At 32.1% G+C, this 22,125-nt stretch overlaps 2 protein-coding genes across 2 annotated transcripts; both read left to right on the plus strand.

Annotated features, from left to right (window-relative positions):
* Window positions 1-5,198: 5,198 nt before the first annotated feature.
* LOC133834265 (myrcene synthase, chloroplastic-like) lies at window positions 5,199-10,325 on the plus strand. The gene is made up of 7 exons (XM_062263822.1): window positions 5,199-5,483; window positions 6,150-6,408; window positions 6,698-7,085; window positions 7,811-8,029; window positions 8,192-8,333; window positions 9,222-9,476; window positions 9,972-10,325. Exons 1-7 carry the CDS (start codon window positions 5,214-5,216, stop codon window positions 10,254-10,256), a joined length of 1,818 nt encoding a protein of 605 aa, XP_062119806.1. The 5' UTR covers window positions 5,199-5,213; the 3' UTR covers window positions 10,257-10,325.
* A 6,275-nt stretch (window positions 10,326-16,600) lies between these two features.
* On the plus strand, window positions 16,601-21,297 carry LOC133777919 (myrcene synthase, chloroplastic-like). The gene is made up of 7 exons (XM_062217685.1): window positions 16,601-16,858; window positions 16,934-17,201; window positions 18,531-18,921; window positions 19,417-19,635; window positions 20,202-20,340; window positions 20,444-20,695; window positions 20,991-21,297. Exons 1-7 carry the CDS (start codon window positions 16,601-16,603, stop codon window positions 21,285-21,287), a joined length of 1,824 nt encoding a protein of 607 aa, XP_062073669.1. The 3' UTR covers window positions 21,288-21,297.
* Window positions 21,298-22,125: the final 828 nt, after the last annotated feature.

Here is a 22,125-nt window from a genome sequence, read left to right on the forward strand (position 1 = left end):
CCTCATCTATCATTAGAGGAGTCCCTAATTGACCAACAATTTTGAAAAGTGTATGTTCCCCCCAATATCTAAGATCCAAACCAGGGATTTTAATCCAAGTAGCTACCGAACAGACATCTGCCCGAGTAAAATCTGTATAGGGATCCCATGCTTTCATTATAATCGAATTCTTGTCAAAGAGCATATATCCGCCATGAAGAACCTCATCCCTGAAAGTCACAGAAGTGAATCTGACAATATGAATTCCTTTAGCTAATACTCCCACTTTATGCAGTCCTTTATCCTTCCACATTTTGTTAGCAAATCCATCAAAAACATGAAAAAGGATATTTGCTCCCAGTACATAGCATACTAAGGCAGAATCCCAAAATTCAATTTCCTCTTTAATGTCTACCATGTCAATTTTAACCCTAGATGAGCATTTCACTTTTGATTCAGACTCTCCAAATCTATTGCTTAAATTCTGTATAATCTTTCCATAATGGAGAATCGGGGATGTGGCATTCTTACCAGATTTAGCCTCTACGTCACCACGTTTTGTCTCTTCCTGCTCCTGATGAGCTCCAAACTCCGAACGAACCTCTTGCTCCCGTTGGATGAGTTTCAGAATCGCTCGGGGAGTAATAGCCTCCTGCTCCACTTTCGTCGTGATCCCTTCTTCCTCCGTCTCATCGCCAAAAATAGAGAGCGCATCCACTCCTATTATCTCCGCCATCGACTTCGATTTGAGGACCTTATCGGACGATGTCGGTCCTCTCTTCCGCGAGATCTTCATCTCGTCCCTTGAACGCCGCTCTTCCTTGGTCTGCCGCGACCCGCCATAGCAACAGCGAAGCTTAAGGTCGAGGATTTCCCTCAGCGAAGTTTTTTATGTATCTAATCTTCAACTTGTTTGTTTGTTTGTTTCAAATCTTTTTGGTGGAAAATAATTAACTATGGGTATTATTACCTTTGCATTAATTATATAATATGCTTTTTTCTCTTTTTTTTTTTGGCTTGCTTTCTAAAAAAATCTTGTTAATTAAAAAATATTTTTATGCATTGACTGCAAGAAATATGATCTATTGCGGTAACATTTATCGCTGCAAATGCTCAAAATTGTCGCTACAATATTGCTTAAAAGGTACTATTTATTCATAAAATAAAAGATTAAAATATGGTACCACTGCTGTGTTCCATCGAAATGATTGGAGAGTTGCAGATTTTATATCGACAGACCCCATAAGATGGAATACAAGCTTTATAGAACAATGTTTTTGGAAGATTGATAGTGAACTTATTGGTAATATACACCTCAGTAATCGAGAAGTGCTTGACTGTTTGATTTGTACTTTGATAAGGATGGAGATTACTCTATTCGTACAGGATACAAAACTATTATGGAGTTTGTCCAAGAGGGTTCCTCTTCAACTTCTTGCAACATGATGGAGTGGTGGAAAAGAATATGGCAGCTAGACATCCAAGGAAAAATCAAGATTTTTATATGGAGAGTCTATCACAACATCCTACCTACAGCTGAGGCACTTAGTCATAGAGGAATTGATACGCCAACAAGTTTCTTTGGATGTGGTGCTCAAATTGAAGATGGACCATACGTCCTGGTAGAACTAGACCAATACTCCATCCAGCTGATGTGTCCCTGAGAAACCCGACAGTTAGTCTGCTCAACTAACCTGCAAAAGGGATACGCACAGAACGTACAATGTTCCTAGGGGTTGATACTGTCATTATTCTGACAGATCCTGTCCCAAGAATCTCCCTAACAGCTCACGCGCACCAGTCCGTATCAGCGTACAAGGGACAGTTGTAGTGCTCTACCACACTTAAGCCGGCCCAATGGGCCCAGACTAAACACTATGTATTTACATTCTCCACTTGTATTATAGTTCCATCAGAGGGTAATTATGCTTATATCTTTATTGGATCTAGATTAGTCTGGCCCACACTATATGGCTACCTATAAATAGGTTCATTAGTGCACTATAGCAAGGATTTGATCCAATCCTTTCATGTATGGAAAAACACTGCTGAACTTGCTGAAAACATTCATTGTTAAACTCTCTAAAGCTCGATACAACTGACTCGTGGACTAAGACTGATTAATGCCTCAACCACATAAAATATTTGGCCTTGTTTATTTCATTCCTTTATTCTTACTAGCTCTAATTTATTAATGTATTTATAGTTTTCGAAAAACTCGGTAAATAATTTGTTGTTACTTTTTCTTAATGAATTATTTCACAACATTTAATTTATAACCACATAATAGTTAATAGAAAGAAATTAAGGGGAAAAAAAGGAGAATTTTACAATTATACACCTAGAATTTAAAGTATTTACAAGAAGACCTTCAACAAATAAATTTTGTCGCAACCTTCAACAAAATTATTTACACAAATATCGGTGCCACATCAACATAGCATACTGGATTTTTAAAAATTGGGAAATCTTGCTTCACGATTTTTTTTTGTTTTTCTGGGTTATAAAAAGTTACATTTTGGTTGCTTACGATATTGATAAGATACTAGTTGGTCACTTTCTTTTGATTAAAAGATTTATTTTTAGATCATATTATTTATGTACCTTTTGGTTACCTCGAAAACTCATTTGTAGGCATCTTAATATACCAATTAGTTATTTTTATGTTATATTATGGTACCTTATTATTTAAGATACATTTTTGTAACATTCAAGCTTATTTAAGAAACTAATGAGTTGCTATGTAGTATAATAAGTTACCATATAGTTTATCAATAAAAATTAATTTATTATACTACACGGTACCTTTTAATAGACTTTTTGAGTCAATCATGTAATTTACATGTCTTATTATTAAAATATTTTTACATCACCTTCAAGTCTATTTTAAAAACGAATTAATTATCATATAGAATAAAAAGTTACTCCTATAATTCTAAGCTATCATGAATAACTTATTAGAAAATGATATTATTTAGTATACTACATAATTACTTTTAAAATGTATATTTTTGTTGCTTTTAAAATCATTTAGGATACCAATTGGTTACATTTTGATATGTGACTAAATTGTGTGGTATGCTACAAATTTATAGCAACTAACAAACTTTGTGAGCTACCAAAAAGAGTCTTTTTATGTTTCATTTAAAAGTTACCAAACAATATCCTAAATAATCTATTATAAAATAATTACTTGAATGTTTCTAAAATAACTTTAAAGTTGTTCAGAATATTATATGTTATCTTTTAAATGTAAAATAAGAATACAATTTTTGGTATATTAAATTTTGTTTAAGTTTAAAATTTAGTTACTTTTTTGTCAACAAAATATAAAGAAGATGAAACTAAAAAGTAATTTTTTTATTCTAGTCATCTTCTCCAGCGACGGTGAAAAAGCATATGCTTCCCACATATCAAAATGATCACTTTGAAGAATAGGTCACGATGGTACCACTCTTGAGCCCAACCAACTAGAAGTGTGGCCGAATTTTATTTTATTTTGAAATTTTTGCCCCAAATACTCAAAATTTTTCTTTGAATGAGAAACGGTGGAGCTAACATTTCCCTCCCTTTTGACTCATTAATTGCGGACTGTCACTGCAAATGTCAATAATATCACCACAAATACTTATTTTTTACCAATTAAATTTGTGGGATTATCTTTTGAAGCGACATGGTATTATTGCGGGCGACAAGGTGTAGCTGCAATTACTTTTCTTGTAGTAACTAAAATATATTTTTCAAGCAGTGGTCTCAGTTTCCATGGCTACCAAACTACGGCGGTAACTATTTTTCACCTCTGTGATCAACACTAGTTGTTGGAAAATGAGTTGTGGCGTGAGGAGCTTGGTCATCAATGGCTGTCTTGGATTCTTTGACTACTCAAGGGAAACTTACAAAGGAAAATTTTTTAAAAATAAAATAAAATATTAAATAAAACATGCTAACGTACGAAATTATTTTATTTTAGCCCTCATTGTCGTGTTAGAGGGTTAATATTATTTAAGTGGTATTTTGCACATTTGATCTTTGACTAGCTACCTATTTGTGGCGGTTTTATTTTTTGCCTTTTTTAGTTTAGACAACTTAGTTTTCATCGAATTTGTCATTTCTTGGCCGAATCAATATATTTTCTTTAATTTTTTAGTTGCATTTAAATATTTTTTCAAAAAATATATTTAAATGTACTGCACCACAATATTTAATCGAAATCATAACCAAGTGCATAGTCCAACAAATACATCAAATATTTAATTATAAAATCATTTGTATCATATCTTTTGTTTGGGGCATAATCAAGTCTCCATAATAGTAGAAAAATACAAAGAAATAAAAATCTAATGTTTGAATAGTCTATGTTAATCCATATCTCTATTGTTTGATTTGCTTAAATAGCATTCTTTTAATGCAAATCTTATCTAATTGGCTTCCATCTTCACAAGTAAAATTTACTTGGGAATATACTATTTTATCTAATTGAAAAAATAATTTTGACCAAAATTAGGTACAGGGTACTATTTTGATATGAACAACAAAACATATAGTACCATTTCGGTATTTATGAAGACCAAAATTGTATATTTCCAATTTAATTTCACAAAAGTGTGACTAAAATGTCATCATTATACTTATGTCGTGACTAAAAAGTCTGTGCCTAAAAGTATTAGTTACAAAAGTTATAATTTGTTGTGACTAAAATTACATTTAGTGATAATTTGTGACTATATATTATGTTTTTAGTCACAATCAATTTTTTATTGTAATTATTTAAAAAATAATAATAATAACTAAGCTCTAGTTACATGAAATTCATCACTAAATAATTACTTCTTTTTTTCATAGTGTAATAAAAAGTCTATGTTAATCCATATCTCTATTGTTTGATTTTCTTAAATTGCATTTTTTTTAATTCAAAATTTATCTAATTAGAGTAAAATTCAACAAAACTTTTAAATAGGGATAGAAAAATGTTCCCATTACACAAAAGTGTTATAATGAGGACAAAGAAAAGAGAGATTAATAATTTTTCTCAATCTCTTTTTATTAATTTCAAGATATTTATCTAATCAACAAAAATATGTAGTGTAATAGAAAATGAAAGGCTGTGACTCGTTAATTTTAAAGACTTCTTCACTTTCAATAAACCATTATAAATACAAGGCAAATCAATACACAAGTTCTCATCCCCCAAAAATAGTGTAGTTGTTAATTAGACCTTAAAAGAAAAAGAAAAAATGCAGTTCTTGGCGGTTCACCAATTTGCTCCATCATCAGTCTCTATTTGCAGTAGTAATGTTAGTAGTCGACTTAGACCAAAAAAATCTAATAGTACTATTATTACTACTGCAAGAGCAAGGGCAATATCAAGATCAAGTGCTTGCTACCCCACCCAATGTACTGTGGTCAATAGGACTGGTTCTAATCCTATTGATCGAAGATCAGCCAACTATGAACCTTCCATTTGGTCTTTTGATTATATTCAGTCTCTTACAAGCCAATATAAGGTGATTTATTTCTCATGATTCTCTACAAATATTTGCAATATTTATGATAGACTTTAATCTTAGTCACACCACCAAATAAAGTTTTATAACCAACCGGCCGGCCTTGGGCACAGGCGGGCCACACCTGTGCCTAGGATCTCCACAAAATGAGGCTCCAAATTTTTTTAAAATGTTATTTTTTTTACATACACAAAGGTCCCAATTTTTAAAAAAAATATTATTCTATATATAATTTTTTTTAAAAATAACATATTTTTGTATAGGACCGGCCCTGACCACACACTTACCCTTTTATAGATAGGTCATATTTGGAGGATAGGATTGGATTGAATTATTTTTTTATAATGTAATCCAACAATCAAAACAATCCTTTTAGTTTGGGATCACATAATCCCATTAAAAAACTTGAGATAAATATTTTATCCAATTATTCATCTCCATCTATGTATTTTGTTTGGCAATTCAATGTAAGAAAAAAAAAAGCATAATTACCTACCATTTTGTACCAATATGTTTTTTTTTATTCTAATTTGTTGTTAACAATTCATCAACTCATTCATTCTTCTATTTTTGTTCTCTAATAATTTTTAATCCAATCCAATTCTATCCGATTCCACTAGCTAAATACGAGCATAATGGATAGTATATATTGCATGCATAATGCAGGGCGAGCCCTATACAAGTCGAGTGAATAAGCTCGAGGGAGATGTGAGAAGAATGCTTGTTGAGATGGAAAACACTTTAGCTCAACTTGAGCTCATTGATACATTGCAAAGACTTGGATTATCTTACCGTCTTGAGGATGAAATAAAAACTATTTTGGAGAAAAAAATTCCCTATAATATGGATAACCCTAATTGTAATTTATATGCCATTGCTCTTGAATTTAGGCTTCTACGCCAACATGGCTATGCAGTACCTCAAGGTAAATACACTTACATTCTATTCCAAGTACATGACATATCCCTTCTATATAAAAAATGTGTAGAAAACGAAATTTTTTTGTTTTAACGGTTTGTTTTGTTAACTTTAATTGAATATTCTAAAAGTATATATGTATATATACAAGGTTTTAAGAGAAAACTTAATTTTGTCATCTATTTTAAGTTGGTCGTTTTAGATTTGATGTGCTTTTTACTTTTTTTATAAAATAATTGATAATCGTTGGATCAAATCTTATAATACTAATTAAGTCTCAATTGGTGTTATTGCAGAAATTTTTAATATTTTCAAGGACGAGACAGGTAAATTCAAAGCAAGCATAAGTGATGATATTATGGGAGTATTGGCCTTGTACGAAGCTTCATTCTATGGGAAAATAGGTGAAAGTATTTTGGAGGAAGCTAGGGTTTTCTCAACCGAATGTCTCAAAAACTACTTGATAAATAATAATAATGATGATGATTATAATTATAATATCCAAGTAGTGAGTCATGCCTTGGAGCTTCCACTTCATTGGAGGACCACAAGAACAGAAGCCAAGTGGTTCATCCATGTATATGAAAAAAAACAAGACATGAATCCTACTTTGCTTGAGTTTTCCAAACTAGATTTCAACATCATACAATCAACACATCATGAGGAACTAAAACATTTATTCAGGTGATATTATAAATAAATTAATAATGTTTCTTTTAATATACTTTATTATATAGGAATATTTTTGCAGCAAAAGTCAAAGAATGATATAAGTAGATTGTTTTGGTGAGAAAAGTGGCATTTTTCACAAATTTTGGTGTGACCATTAGTTACCCTATATGTTAGTCTACTTTTCATTACAAAAAATCTTAATTTTAGTCACAATAATTTTTGTGAGTAAAAAAAAATCATCTTACCTATGTCATTACTAAAAAATTCGTGGCTAAAAGTATTAGCCGCAAAAATCACAATTTGCTGTCATTAAATGTATTTTTCGTCACAACAAATTTTATCACTAAAAATAATAGGTTGTGTAAAACTACATTAGTGACAACTTGTGATTAAGTATGACTTTTTAGTCACAATTAATTTTTTGTTGTTACTAAAGTGACATTAAGTGACTCAAAAGTTGTCACTAAATGTTAACTTTATTTGTAGTGTTTATATAATATCTTGACTAAATTTGAACCAATTAATAACACTCACGAAGATTTTTTTTTATTATATTAAAAAATTGAGCTAGGGATGGATATGTTTCCTACCATGGTTTGTGAAATGACTTTTGGAGACTGAATACTAATGAATTCTTACCATAAATTACTAAACAAGTTTCTAACGAGGAATGATTATAGCGATGATGAAAATAAATATATAAAATTAATAATTTCGAATTTTTATGATAATACAAGATGGTGGAAGCATACTAAACTGGGAGAGAAATTGAATTTCACAAGAGATAGATTGATGGAGTGTTTCTTATGGAAGGTTGGAGTAAGATTTGAGCCAAAATTCAGTTATTTTAGAACAATAACTGCCAAATCATATGAGCTAATAACATTAATTGACGATATATATGATGTTTATGGAACATTGGAGGAGTTAGAGCTTTTCACCAAAGCTGTTGAGAGGTTAGTGCAATCATCTCGACATGTATATATATGTACTTATTACTAAGTCTAATAAATACAACCTTAGTTGCAAATAAGCATATATATATATATTATTTCACCAATATGAAATTTACAATAATATGAAGCTCTTCTTGCTTAGTATGTAATATTGTTTCGCAGATGGGATGTGAAAATGATAAATGAGTTGCCTGATTATATGAAGATGCCTTTCCTTGTTTTACACAATACCATAAATGAAATGGTATTTGAGGTATTAAGAGACCAAGATATCGCCATCAACATTGAATACCTCAAGAAAACGGTATCATATTTATTTTCTTATATGTTAAAATGACAAAAAAGGCATGTATTTTAGTGCCTAAGACCATCTCCAATTGAGTATCAAATTAGTATTGAATTGTTAAAATATAAATCACTTTACAAAAAATTTGCTCTAATGGTTTGCCAAAAGTTATGTCAAATTTGACACATGCTAAAAGTTAGGTGAAATTTAACACAATATAACATGATGCATATTTTTTATTACCATAAATAATGCTACACTTTTTTATTTACTTTTATGTCATTTATATCATTTTAGTATTATTTTTAGCTATATTTGCATTAAATGTTATATTTTTTACTTTATTATTTTATTATATCTTATACTATCGACATCCAAATTTGACATATGCTAAAAGTTTGGTCAAATTTAGCACACAATATAACATGGTACATATTTTGCATCACCATAAATGCTACACTTTTTTATTTACTTTTATGTCATTTATATTATTTTAGTATTATTTTTATCTATTTGTATTAAATGTTATACTTTTTACCTCATTATTTTATTATTATCTTATACTATCAATAATAAAATATAAAAAAAAATGATTATTTTTTTTGTACACTTTCAATAAATATCAAATTAGTATTATTGAAATGTATTAAATTTTACAATTGTGCATTTGAGCATAATGTTAAAAATTGTGCCAAATATATAATATATTGACTTTCTCTTCACATTATTTACATCTTTCGTTGGAGATGGTCTAATAACATCACAACTATAATAATACACATGTAGGGTTTACATGACATTTTAATGGTATAAAATTCAGTTGTGTATCTAATTAGTACAAAAGTCATAACATCACTCTAACTTAATTATATCCTTAATTATGAAGCCTAATTATACAATTTTCAGTGGGTAGACATGTGTAGAAGTTTTCTTCAAGAAGCAAAATGGTACTATAGTGGATACACACCAACACTGCAAGAATATATTGATAATGCTTGGAAATCAGTAGGAGGACCGGTTCTTATTGTTCATGCTTATTTCTCTCATGCAAATCACACTATAACCAATGAGGTCTTGGAATGCTTGGAAGAAGGTTATCCCCCCATAGTTCGTCAGTCAGCCATAATTTTAAGACTTGCAAATGATCTAGCAACATCATCTGTAAGTTAACTATATATATAATTATAGGAATTTTTTTTTAGGTACAACATCACTTTTGCCCCTGCCCTAGAGGGACATTTTCTATTTTCGGTACTTGGAAAAATTATAGCGTATATGATAGTTATAGCAGGCATCCCGCCAATTTTTGAGAAATTCTGAATAATTTAAAGTGCCGAAATCAGAGTTCAAAGAGTCACTTACACGCATGGAAAACAGACTATTTTAACTCTAATTTTGACACGGTAAATTATTCAAAATTTCTAAAAAAAATTGGCAAAATGCATACTATAACTATCATGTACATAGTTATATAAAATAAATTGGGTTATAATTTCTCCAATGCGAAAAATAATAAACACTCCTACAATAAGAGCAAAAGTAATGTCCCACCTAAAGTCCCTATAATTATGTTTATATATATATTCAATACATTATATATTGCTTTATTGTATTGGTTGACTTATTAACAACAATTATATATTTCAATTAAAATAGGAAGAACTCAAAAGAGGCGACGCCCCTAAATCAATTCAATGTTATATGAAAGAAACTAATGTAACTGAAGAAGAAGCTCGTCATCATATAAAGTTTTTGATAAGTGAAACATGGAAAGAGATGAATAATCCAGAAGGATTATGTGCAAGCTCATCAATGATTGAAGATGCCAGAAACTTTGCTAGGATGGGACTATTTATGTATCAACATGGTGATGGACACAGTTCTCAGGATAACCGATCAAAAGAACGAATTTCAGAGTTGATTATTAAACCTATCCCCTAATAAGTAAAAGTAATTAATGATCATTATATATATAATTTCATGAATCTAATATATAAAGTAATTCCACTATGTGTATGCATATGTCATTTTATCTACAATCGTGATAATGGACTTGCTACTGTTCTAAAATAAAGAAAATAAAGCAAGAATTGTAACAATAAAGATATAAAGAGAGTGATATTGTGGGGTTCAGCTCACTTATCCACATGTCATCATCCTATTGAATGTTGACTTAATGAAGAAGACAGTTAAGTTGGTTGGCTTTGAAGCAGAACTGGGTTCTCGTGTATAAGTAGATACTTAGTTCTCTATTTAGAGTCAGAAGACATAATACAAAAACAGAGGAAGAAGATCAGAATCTTGAAGCTAGAGACATTGAAGAATACTGAAACTTGTTCTTGAGAGTATCCTGTCTTATGATTAAGGTGCAAGACACCTGATGTAATGTTGAGATTTTGTAACACCATTTGAGAAGTTCATCAATAAAGAAGCTGCTATTTCTCTCCCGTGGATGTAGGCACATGCATTGTGCTGAACCACGTAAATTGTTTTGTGAGTAGTTTATTACTGTTTTATTACTTTGTTCATTATCTTGGTTGTGTTTTCTGGTTTCTTGTTTAGTTTTTCAGGCACCACAATTGGTATCAGAGCCAGGTTGCATTAAGAGGATCAAGAAACTAGCTTTGAGGATCAAGAACAGATCAAGACATGGGAACAACCAAGTTTGAAGTTGACAAGTTCACAGGGGCAAATGACTTCAGTTTATGGAGAATTAAGATGAAAGCACTTCTGGTGCATCAGGGAATATCAGAGGCAATTGATGTTGAATTGATGAAGGAAATCAAAGAGGAAAAGATAAAGAGGGACATCGAATCAAAGGCTCACAGTACCATTCTCCTAAGTCTTGGTGATGAAGTTTTGAGGGAAGTGTCATGTGAAGAAAAAGCTCTTGGGTTATGGAACAAACTGAGTTCTATCTACATGAAGAAATCTCTTGCCAATAAATTGTATCTCAAGAAGAAGCTATACACCCTTAGAATGGATGAATCGAAGGAGTTAAGAAGGCATCTTGATGATTTTAACAAGATAATACTCGACTTGAACAATCTTGGAGTCAAGTTCGATGAGGAAGATCAAGCTATTATCCTTCTAAGTTCTCTGCCAAAGCCATACGAACATTTTGTGGACACCATATTGTATGGCAAGGATACATTAACCATGTCAGAAGTTAAGTCAGCATTGAGTTCTAAGGAATTACAGAAAAGGGGAGATGACAGATATGAAACTAATGGAGAGGGACTGTTTGTAAGAGGCAGATCAGAGAAAAGAGAGTACAAAGGCAAGAAGAACTCTCGGGGTCAGAGTTATCACAGATCTAAATCAAGAACAAGGAACAACTCAACTACAAAACAGTGCTATTACTGCAAGAAAGAGGGACACTTTCGAGATGAATGTTTAGCCTTAAAAGCCAAACTTAAAAGAGAAGAGAATCACAAGAACAGAAATCATGGTGAGGCAAGTGTGGCATCAGATGGTTATGACTCAGCTGATGTCCTTGTGGTATCTAGTTCCAATTCAGGGGAAGAATGGATTTTGGACTCGGGATGCTCTTTTCACATGAGTCCAAACAGAAGACTATTTGCCACAATCACTGAAGAACATGGTGGAACTGTGTTACTAGGAGATAATAAGGCATGTGAAGTCAAAGGTATCGGGTCTATAGTTATCAAAATGCATGATGGGATATCAAGGACAATACAGAATGTAAGGTATGTACCTGACCTGAAAAGAAACTTATTGTCCATAGGCATGTTTGATAAAAATGGCTTTACTGTCAAGATAGATGATGGAACACTCAAGGTTACAAGAGGTTCATTAGTTGTGATGAAGGGCAAACTGAATAATGGCCTGTATTTCTTGGATGGTAAAACTGTTATTGGTGATGCTACAACTGTTGTTGACAAGAATTCAGAAGACACTACAAAATTGTGGCATTTGCGATTGGGTCATGTAAGTGAGAAAGGAATAAATGAGCTCAATAAACAAGGTCTGTTTAAGGGAGGTTTGAAAGACAAACTTGACTTTTGTGAAGAATGTGTCTATGGCAAGAGTAGCAGGGTAAAATTCAGCAAAGGAGAACACACTACAACTGAAAAGCTGGCCTATATACACTCGGATTTGTGGGGTGCCTCAAGAACTCAAACACTTGGTGGAGCAAGCTACTTCATGAGTATTATAGATGATTTTAGTAGAAAGGTATGGGTGTTTCTGTTGAAAAGCAAAGACCAAGCTTTTGAGACCTTTGTTAACTGGAAGAAGCTGATAGAAAATCAGACAAACAAGAAGATTAAGGTGTTGAGAACAGATAATGGTCTTGAATATTGCTCAAATGAGTTCAAGGAGTTCTGCAATAAGGAAGGAATAAGAAGGCATCTCACAGTGGCTAGAACTCCCCAACAAAATGGGCTGGCAGAGCGCATGAATAGAACACTTCTAGAAAGAGTGAGATGTATGCTAAAAGGTGCATATTTGGAAAAGTATTTCTGGGGAGAAGCTTTGAAAACAGCATGTTATTTAATAAACAGATGCCCTTCTGCAGCAATAAATTTCAAAACTCCACAAGAACTTTGGACAGGACAGCCACCAAAGTTTGAACACTTAAGGGTCTTTGGATGTACAGCCTATGTGCATGTTAAACAAGATAAACTGGATGCAAGAGCACTAAAGTGCATGTTCTTGGGCTATCCTGATGGTGTAAAAGGCTACAAGGTGTGGTGTTTGGAACCAGGTTACAAGAAATGCTTGATTAGTCGAGATGTGGTATTTAGAGAAACTGAAATGGCAATGAAACCGAGGCAACCAGAAACAGAATTACAATCAGAAAAGGCAGATAGTTTGCAGCTTGAGGTGGATCAACAACTCAGAAAAGTTGACAGTGAAGACAGCATAGATAAAGAAATTGCATCTGATTTGAGTTCATATCAGTTGGCCCGAGATAGAGAAAGAAGAGATACTAGACCCCCTGATCGTTTTGGCTATGCTGAGTTTATTGCTTTTGCATTGTCAGTTGCTGAAGAGATAGACAATGCAGAACCTACAACTTACCATGAAGCAATAAACAGCAAAGATGGTGTTGAATGGCTTAAGGCAATACAAGAAGAGATGATGTCTTTACAGAAAAACAAAACATGGATTCTAGTAGACAAACCAGAAAGAAAGAAGCTGGTGGGGTGCAAGTGGATCTTTAAAAGGAAAGAAGGAATACCAGGAACTGAAACTACCAGATTTAAGGCAAGATTAGTAGCTAAAGGATTCACACAGCAAGAGGGCATAGACTATAATGAGATATTCTCACCAGTAGTGAAGCAAACTTCCATTAGAGTAATGATGTCAAAAGCAGCTAAACACAATCTTGAGGTGGATCAAATGGATGTAAGAACAGCTTTCTTACATGGGAGCCTTGATGAAGAAATTTTTATGCAGCAGCCCGAAGGTTTTGAAAGCAGTAATGAAAATCAGGTTTGCCTGCTCAAGAAGTCTTTATATGGACTTAGACAAGCTCCAAGACAGTGGAATCTCAGATTTGATGACTACATGACAAAGATTGGTTATAAGAAGAGTGATTTTGACCCTTGTGTTTACATCAACAATCAGATTTATCTACTGTTATATGTTGATGATATGCTGATTTTTGGAGATGACAGGATAAGAATTGATGAACTTAAGGAGCAACTTAGGCAAGAATTCGAGATGAAAGATCTCGGGAAGGCCAAGAAAATTCTTGGCATTGATATCAGAAGGCCTAAACCTCATGTGATTACACTGACTCAAGGAGGGTACTTACTAAAAGTATTAGAAAAGTTTGGAATGAGTAACTCCAAGGCTGTCTCTACTCCTCTAGCTCAGCATTTCAAGCTATCTATGAAGCAGGCTGCCAGTACTAATGATGAAAAGGAATACATGGACAAGGTACCTTATGCTAGTTGTGTTGGTAGCTTAATGTATTCTATGGTATGTACTAGGCCTGATTTGGCACACTCTATGAGTGTTGTTAGTCGATATATTGCCAATCCAGGATCTGAACATTGGAGTGCTGTCAAGTGGATTATGAGGTACATTAAAGGGACATTAAACATAGGTTTGGTATTCAGAAATGAAAGTCAGTTCAATGAAGAAATCACTGGTTTTGTTGATTCAGATTTTGCTGGGAATATAGACACTCGGAAGTCTTTGACAGGTTATGTTTTTACTGCACTTGGAGGTTGTATCAGCTGGAAATCAAATTTGCAGAAGGTTGTGGCATTGTCATCTACAGAGGCTGAATATATGGCAGCAACAGAGGCAATTAAAGAGGCAATTTGGCTTAGAGGCTTGACTGAGGAATTGGGTTTCAGATCAGATGACATCACAGTTCACTGTGATAATCAAAGTGCACTACATCTAATGAAGAATCCTATGTTTCATGAGAAATCTAAACACATAGATATTAAGTTGCACTTTATCAGAGATGTTATTCAGTCAAAGCAGGTATTTGTCAAGAAGATAAGCACTCATGACAATCCAGCCGACATTTTCACCAAGAGTGTTACTGCAGGGAAGTTTAGTCACTGCCTAAACTTATTGAACATTGAAGAATGCTAAGTCTTGATGAGACTTACTCATTGGAATTAGAGAACAGCAAACTTATCTCAACTCTCAAATATGTTTAAGTAAACTGAACCAGGTGGAATTTGTGGGGTTCAGCTCACTTATCCACATGTCATCATCCTATTGAATGTTGACTTAATGAAGAAGACAGTTAAGTTGGTTGGCTTTGAAGCAGAACTGGGTTCTCGTGTATAAGTAGATACTTAGTTCTCTATTTAGAGTCAGAAGACATAATACAAAAACAGAGGAAGAAGATCAGAATCTTGAAGCTAGAGACATTGAAGAATACTGAAACTTGTTCTTGAGAGTATCCTGTCTTATGATTAAGGTGCAAGACACCTGATGTAATGTTGAGATTTTGTAACACCATTTGAGAAGTTCATCAATAAAGAAGCTGCTATTTCTCTCCCGTGGATGTAGGCACATGCATTGTGCTGAACCACGTAAATTGTTTTGTGAGTAGTTTATTACTGTTTTATTACTTTGTTCATTATCTTGGTTGTGTTTTCTGGTTTCTTGTTTAGTTTTTCAGGCACCACAGATATGAAATTATACCTTCTACTTTTCTTTAAATACTTAACATTATTTTTCGAGCTCTTCTGGATATAGGCTCAACATAATCACTATTACAAAAAAAACTTTTAGTGCGTGTCATTACTTAGTGTCAGTCAAAGGCGTTAACTAATATTTTAGAAACATGAATATTTAAAGTATTGATTAAGGAACAAGGCTTAAAATCTCTATACTTTAACCTTATGGAGTCAATAATTTAAGTGTCCGACGCTTCCTTAACTACCTCTCTCTCTCCAATTAATCATCAGTCGATGGCTCAACAAATCGATCTCACCCCAACCAACGACCATCACCACCCCAATTTTTGTCTCTGTCGCATATAGCAAAGTCCTTGACACCTTTTGCCCTTCACCAAATCTTTTCGCCGTCTTTTAAGGCCTTGTTTGGACATTCAATTTTAGTAAGGAAAAAAATTATGAGGAAAAATAGAAAAAAATATTTTACTTCAGGTCAAGCACGCTTAACTTTTATACTAACATTAATTTTTATTCCATTCTATTCATATCTTTTTTTTCAATTCTTATTCATATTCTTCTCTTTTTATTTACTCTAACCAAACGTCACCTACATAAGAAATGGTATGATCAGTTATCTCTTTAAAACAAATATAAATTGTAATTGGAGAGAGTGAGGTTCATTGCTTTAAAATTTGATATATATATATATATATATCTATAAATACACATATTTATATGTATTAAATGTACTTAATTAGAGTGTGTGAATTCATGAATCATGTGGTTTTGTGGGGGGGCATATAGGGTTAGTAGTATTGTCTCTTGATGACATGTAGTTTTTGTTGTTTCCTTCAAAAAGAAAAACTCATTTCACATTTCTCAAGATTTACAATATTATATCTTGGTGGGCTTTGCTTTTGTTTTTCTATTTTAATTATGAATAAAAAGAGAAATAAGTGTCTACTATATAATAATAGAAGTATTATTGGATGCGTACGTGTATGAATCTAAAAGAAATCTATCAAAGTGGAAAACGATGTAACTCATCATTTAAATAATAATTACAATAATGTTTTGCATCATTAACTCATTATACTAACATTTATATAAATACAAGGCAAAGCAATGAAGAAGATTTCATCCCAAAATATTGTAAAAATGCTGATCATGGCAGTTCAACTCCAATTTATTATTACTCCATCATCACTGCCTATTAGACTAAAAACATCTTCTACTACTGCAAAATCAAGATCAAGATCGAGATCAAGTGCCTGCTACCCCATCCAATGTACTGTGGTCCACAGCCCTAGCTCTACTACTACTACTACTACTACTGCTACTACAATTATTGATCGACGAACAGCTAACTATGAACCCTCAATTTGGTCTTTTGATTATATTGAATCTCTCACAAGCGAATATAAGGTGATTTATTTGTTATTAATTTGATCATATAATATATATATATACATAATGTATGATATATATATATATGTGCAGGGAGAACCCTATATAAGTCGATTGAATGAGCTGGAGGGAGATGTGAAAAGGATGCTAGTTGAGATGGAAAACTCTTTACCTCAACTTGAGTTAATTGATACATTGCAGAGACTTGGATTATCTTACCGTTTTGAGAGTGAAATTAACAATATTTTGAAGGAAAAGTACACCAATATTGATAATATTATTAATAATCCTACTTTTAATTTGTACACCACTGTTCTCGAATTTAGGCTTCTGCGCCAACAAGGCCATGCAGTACCTCAAGGTACGTATGTATAAACATGATATATATATGTATCATGGATGGTGCTAATTAAAAAAAATACTAGGCATAATAAAGATTTCAAAATAATGTCACTCTTTGACACTCTACCCAAAATAACCTTGTCATTTTCTCCTCACTTCTCTTTTCTATCTTCTCTCTTCCCTCTCTCTCTCTGTTCATTCTCTCTTCCACCAATACTAGAAAAACCTCCATAATTACTTCCGCCACCTTGTAGAGATAACCACAATATACCCAAAGAAACATTCATTTTTATGATTCTTTAGTAGAAATTTATGGTTAATTAATTGTTTCTTAAATATAATGATTTTTCTTTAACTTAAGACACTAAATATTGCATTTCGAACAGATCTGTGCATGATTTTTTGGTTATTTTGTGATTTTTTTCAAATCTGAAACTCTGAAATCTGCAGAAAATCGACCTTGTTCGATGGTGGTTCGATGGTGCTCGATGCCAGCTCAATGGGGCCTTCAAAAGCATGATTTTTCTTAAAAAAAAATGACTTTGCTCAATGGTGGTTTTATGGTGGCTCGATGGTGCTCAATGCAATTCTTGCAAGAGACAATTTTTCACTTGGATGTCCGTTTGTTGTGATTTTTTTTTATTTTGGGTATTTTTTCAAGATCTACACACGTTTTTCATGCTTATATGCACATTTGTGAAGTGTAACACTTGAAAAAAATACAAAAATGAAAACATACCTCATGTTTAAGACATCTTTTGGTATGTTTTCATGTTTTAAACTTCTCAAATATGCATATGAGCATGTCAAACGTGTAGATCTTGAAAAAATACATAAAAAAAATTAAAAAAAAATCACCCCAAAACGGACGCCCAAGTGAAAAATTATGTATCTTGCAAAAATCGTATAGAGCACCATCGAGCCACCACCGAACCATCATCGAGTAAAGTCGTTTTTTGCATGAATAATCTTTATTTTGAAGGCCTCATCGAGCTGGCATCGAGCACTATCGAGCAACCATTCGTTGATAAAGAATTATGTATCTTTACATCATTTAAATATTATACTTTTAAACACTATTTATTCATTATAAATAAAAAGAAAATACTAAATATTAACTAAAAATTCTTTAAAGGACAAAAACAAAAGCAAAAGTAATAAAATATTAATTAATTTTTTTTAAGGAGCTCTAAATCCTTCTCTATATTATCTAGAGAGAATAATAGTAAATTTTAGAGAATCTTTAAAATGAAAAAGAAATTTACGTTTGTTACTCATTTCTTCAAATATATTTGAAGAACTTTCTACTCTGAAGCGTCTGATGAGAGTGCTCAATTAATTATTGCAGAAATTTTTAGTGTTTTTAAGGACGAGACAGGAAAGTTCAAAGCATGCTTGAGTGATGATATTATGGGAGTAATGGCCTTATACGAAGCTTCATTCTATGAGAAAAAAGATGAACCTATTTTGGAGGAAGCTAGGGTTTTCTCAACCGAATGTCTCAAAAATTACATGGTGATGATGGAGCAGAACAATTTATTATTGGATGATAATATGGTATTAGTGAGTCATGCCTTGGAGCTCCCACTTCACTGGAGGATAACAAGGTCAGAAGCTAGGTGGTTCATTGATGTGTATGAGAGAAGAAAAGACATGAATTCCACTTTGCTTGAGTTTGCCAAACTGGATTTCAACATGGTGCAATCGATATATCAAGAAGATCTAAAAGATTTATCTAGGTAATAATATAATAAGTAAATCAAGCCTATTTTTTTTCTTCTTATTTATATTATATATATATCCTGATAAATATATATAGGAGAATTTTCTTATAGGGGCTTCACTTTTAGTCCTATCGGTGGGGCTCTCAGTGTTCTCAACCCGTAAACAGTTTTCGGGGCGATTTTTTTTATAACCGTGTATATTGTAGCTATTTAGAGCATCCTGCAAATTTTTAAGAAAATTTCGAATAGTTTATAGTACCAAAAACTAAGTTATGTGTGACTAATTTTTTTTATGGGCGTGAAAAACAACATGATTGAACTTAACTTTCGGTATTGTAAACTATTCAGAATTTTCTGAAAATTTGCAGATGCTCTAAATAGCTGCAATATATATAATCGTAAAAAAAATCGAACTGAAAACTATTCATGGATCGAGAACACTGAGAGCCCCACCAGTATAGCTTAAAGTGAAACCCCATAAAAAAATTGTCCTATATATATAAATTAAAGGTGGGCCAGGCATTCCAAACTTGGAGAGAAATTGGATTTCTTTAGAGATAGAACGATGGAGTGTTTCTTATGGAATGTGGGAGTAACATTTGAGCCAGAATTCAGCTACTTTAGGAGAATGTCTGCAAGATTGTATTATCTAATAGCAGTAGTTGATGATACATATGATGTTTATGGAACATTGGAGGAACTAGAGCTTTTCACCAATGCCGTTGAGAGGTTAGTAAATTAATGCTATTCATATATAATATATATTTTATGAGTGTTGCTAAGATAATTTATTTACAATAGAATAGTATACAAAGTCAACAGATCTCAATGAGTAGAAAATAGGATTTATGGCTACACAAACTGTTGAGGGTAGTTCTAGATCTGGTTCAAGACGAACGGGTGCATGGAGTTTATCGAAACCATTGAATTCAGAATATGTTGTTATTTGGCACCTTAACATGTCCAACACATACTATAATTGATTAGTCATACTCCATAATACTTATTATATGAAAATATGTGGGACCTGATATTAAATTATAACAGTAGCCGTATGTCACTTCCATATGGTGTTTGACACCACTCATATTTTATATATTAATATATCATGATATTAAGTTGTGTGTCTGTCTCTATTTAATTAATTAATTAGTATATCTCAAGCTAAATTTTCTCCTACTTTTTTGTATTTTATTTTGATTAGATTATTAGGTATATCCATGTCATCACAATATTAAGTATTAATTGTACATATATACATTAATTATAATTAATTAAATTTGTTCCTTAATTAGATGGGATTTGAAAGCCATGGATGATTTACCGGAATATATGCGGATACCTTTCTTTGTTTTATACAATACCATAAATGAAACAGCGTTCGATGTGTTATTAGAGCAAAATTTCATCAACATTGAGTACCTCAAAAAATCGGTACGTATATATATGTACAATTTTTTTTAATTTTCTTTTAGGAAATGTTATTGAATAATTTCTTGTCTCTAATATTTTTCTAGCAAAAAAAATTTGTGTGCAGTGGGTAGAGTTCTGTAAATGTCAACTACAAGAGGCAAAATGGTATTATAGTGGATACAAACCAACCTTGCAAGAATATATTGAGAACACATGGATTACAGTAGGAGGACTGGTTCTTCTTGTGCATGCTTATTTCTCTTTTAACAATTCCATTACAAAAGAAAATGTGAAATGCTTGGAACAATGTTATCCCAACATAATTCTTAGCGCATGCAAAGTTGTACGATTAGCGGATGATCTAGGAACATCGTCAGTAAGCAGTTACATATTTATAAACATTTTAGTATTTTTGGTTTCAAAAAATTCTGAATAATTTCGAATGTTGAAATCATGATTTAAATAGTTGTTTCATGAGTACAATATACAAGATGTTTGAATCGGGATTTTGGCATTCGAAATTATTCAGAATTTTTTAAAAATTTGTGAGACGTCCCTACCACTATATTTTACACTATCGTGTAAGAAAAAATAGATATATATCGTTTTGACATAGTTGATCAAGTTTCTCAACAATAATAATGATAATAATATATTGTCTTATTGGTCAGGATGAAATGAAAAGAGGTGATGTTCCCAAATCAATCCAATGTTACATGCATGAGACAGGTGCTTCTGAAGACGAAGCTCGTGAGCACATCAAGTTTTTGATAAATGAAATATGGAAGGAAATGAATAACAATGAAGATGAAGATAACTCTAGTTTCTCAAAAGCATTTGTTCAAGTTTGCAAAAATCTTGGTAGGACAGCACAATTCATTTACCAATATGGTGATGGGTTCGCTTCTCAGAATACTCTATCAAAGGAACGTATTACAAATTTGATAATTAATCATATTCCCTTATGATCGATTTGAAATGGTGTCGACAATTAAAACCAAAATATATAAAAACAACTATATCTTGTGTAGTTATTTTTCGTTAGTTTTATATCTTGTGTTATAAAACAACTATAATTGTATTGAGTAGTAGTAGTAGTAGTAGTAGTAGTATTCATCTATATTGTTATATTATGGGTTCTTTTACTTCATGAATTTTATGTGTTAAGATGTTAAATATATATTAATTACAGTTGTTCCTTTCAAGTTTTCTCCTTTAAACTAATCTCCATATAGTTGTTTTATTTAAAATGGAAAGCAAAATAAAATATAATTGGTTTTTCATTAATAAATATATATAAAACATATAAAGATTTCAGTAATATCTAAAACATTTCAGTAATGTAAAATGGGTTTATACTTTTTTTGACCCTGTTTTTTTTATTACTTGTTTGGACTCTGTGTTTTAAAAAATTTATTTTTGGACCCTATATTTTGTAAAATAGTTCAAATAGGCCCCTAAACTCAATTTTTATGAAGAAAAAATTGAATATAACAACACAGTTTTTAAGCAGAATGATTTTGTTTTTGTTTTGAATTATTAGATTAGTAAATTATTTGTGATATCAGTTGAGAAAATTTTGACCAAAATCAGGTTTAAGGTTCTATTTGAACCATTTTACAAAACATAGGCTCCAAAAAGTAATTTGACAAAATACAGGGTCCAAACAAGTAATAAGACAAAACACAATGTCTAAACATGTATAAACCCATGTAAAATTGCAAAATAAATTATAATTTTGCAATTTTACGATCTCTTCGTGAAATCTCTCTCGTTCACGAACATGAGATGCAACCGAGAGGCGTT

The sequence above is a fragment of the Humulus lupulus genome, chromosome 5 (assembly GCF_963169125.1).
Source record: "Humulus lupulus chromosome 5, drHumLupu1.1, whole genome shotgun sequence".
In the NCBI taxonomy this organism is placed as follows: domain Eukaryota; kingdom Viridiplantae; phylum Streptophyta; class Magnoliopsida; order Rosales; family Cannabaceae; genus Humulus; species Humulus lupulus.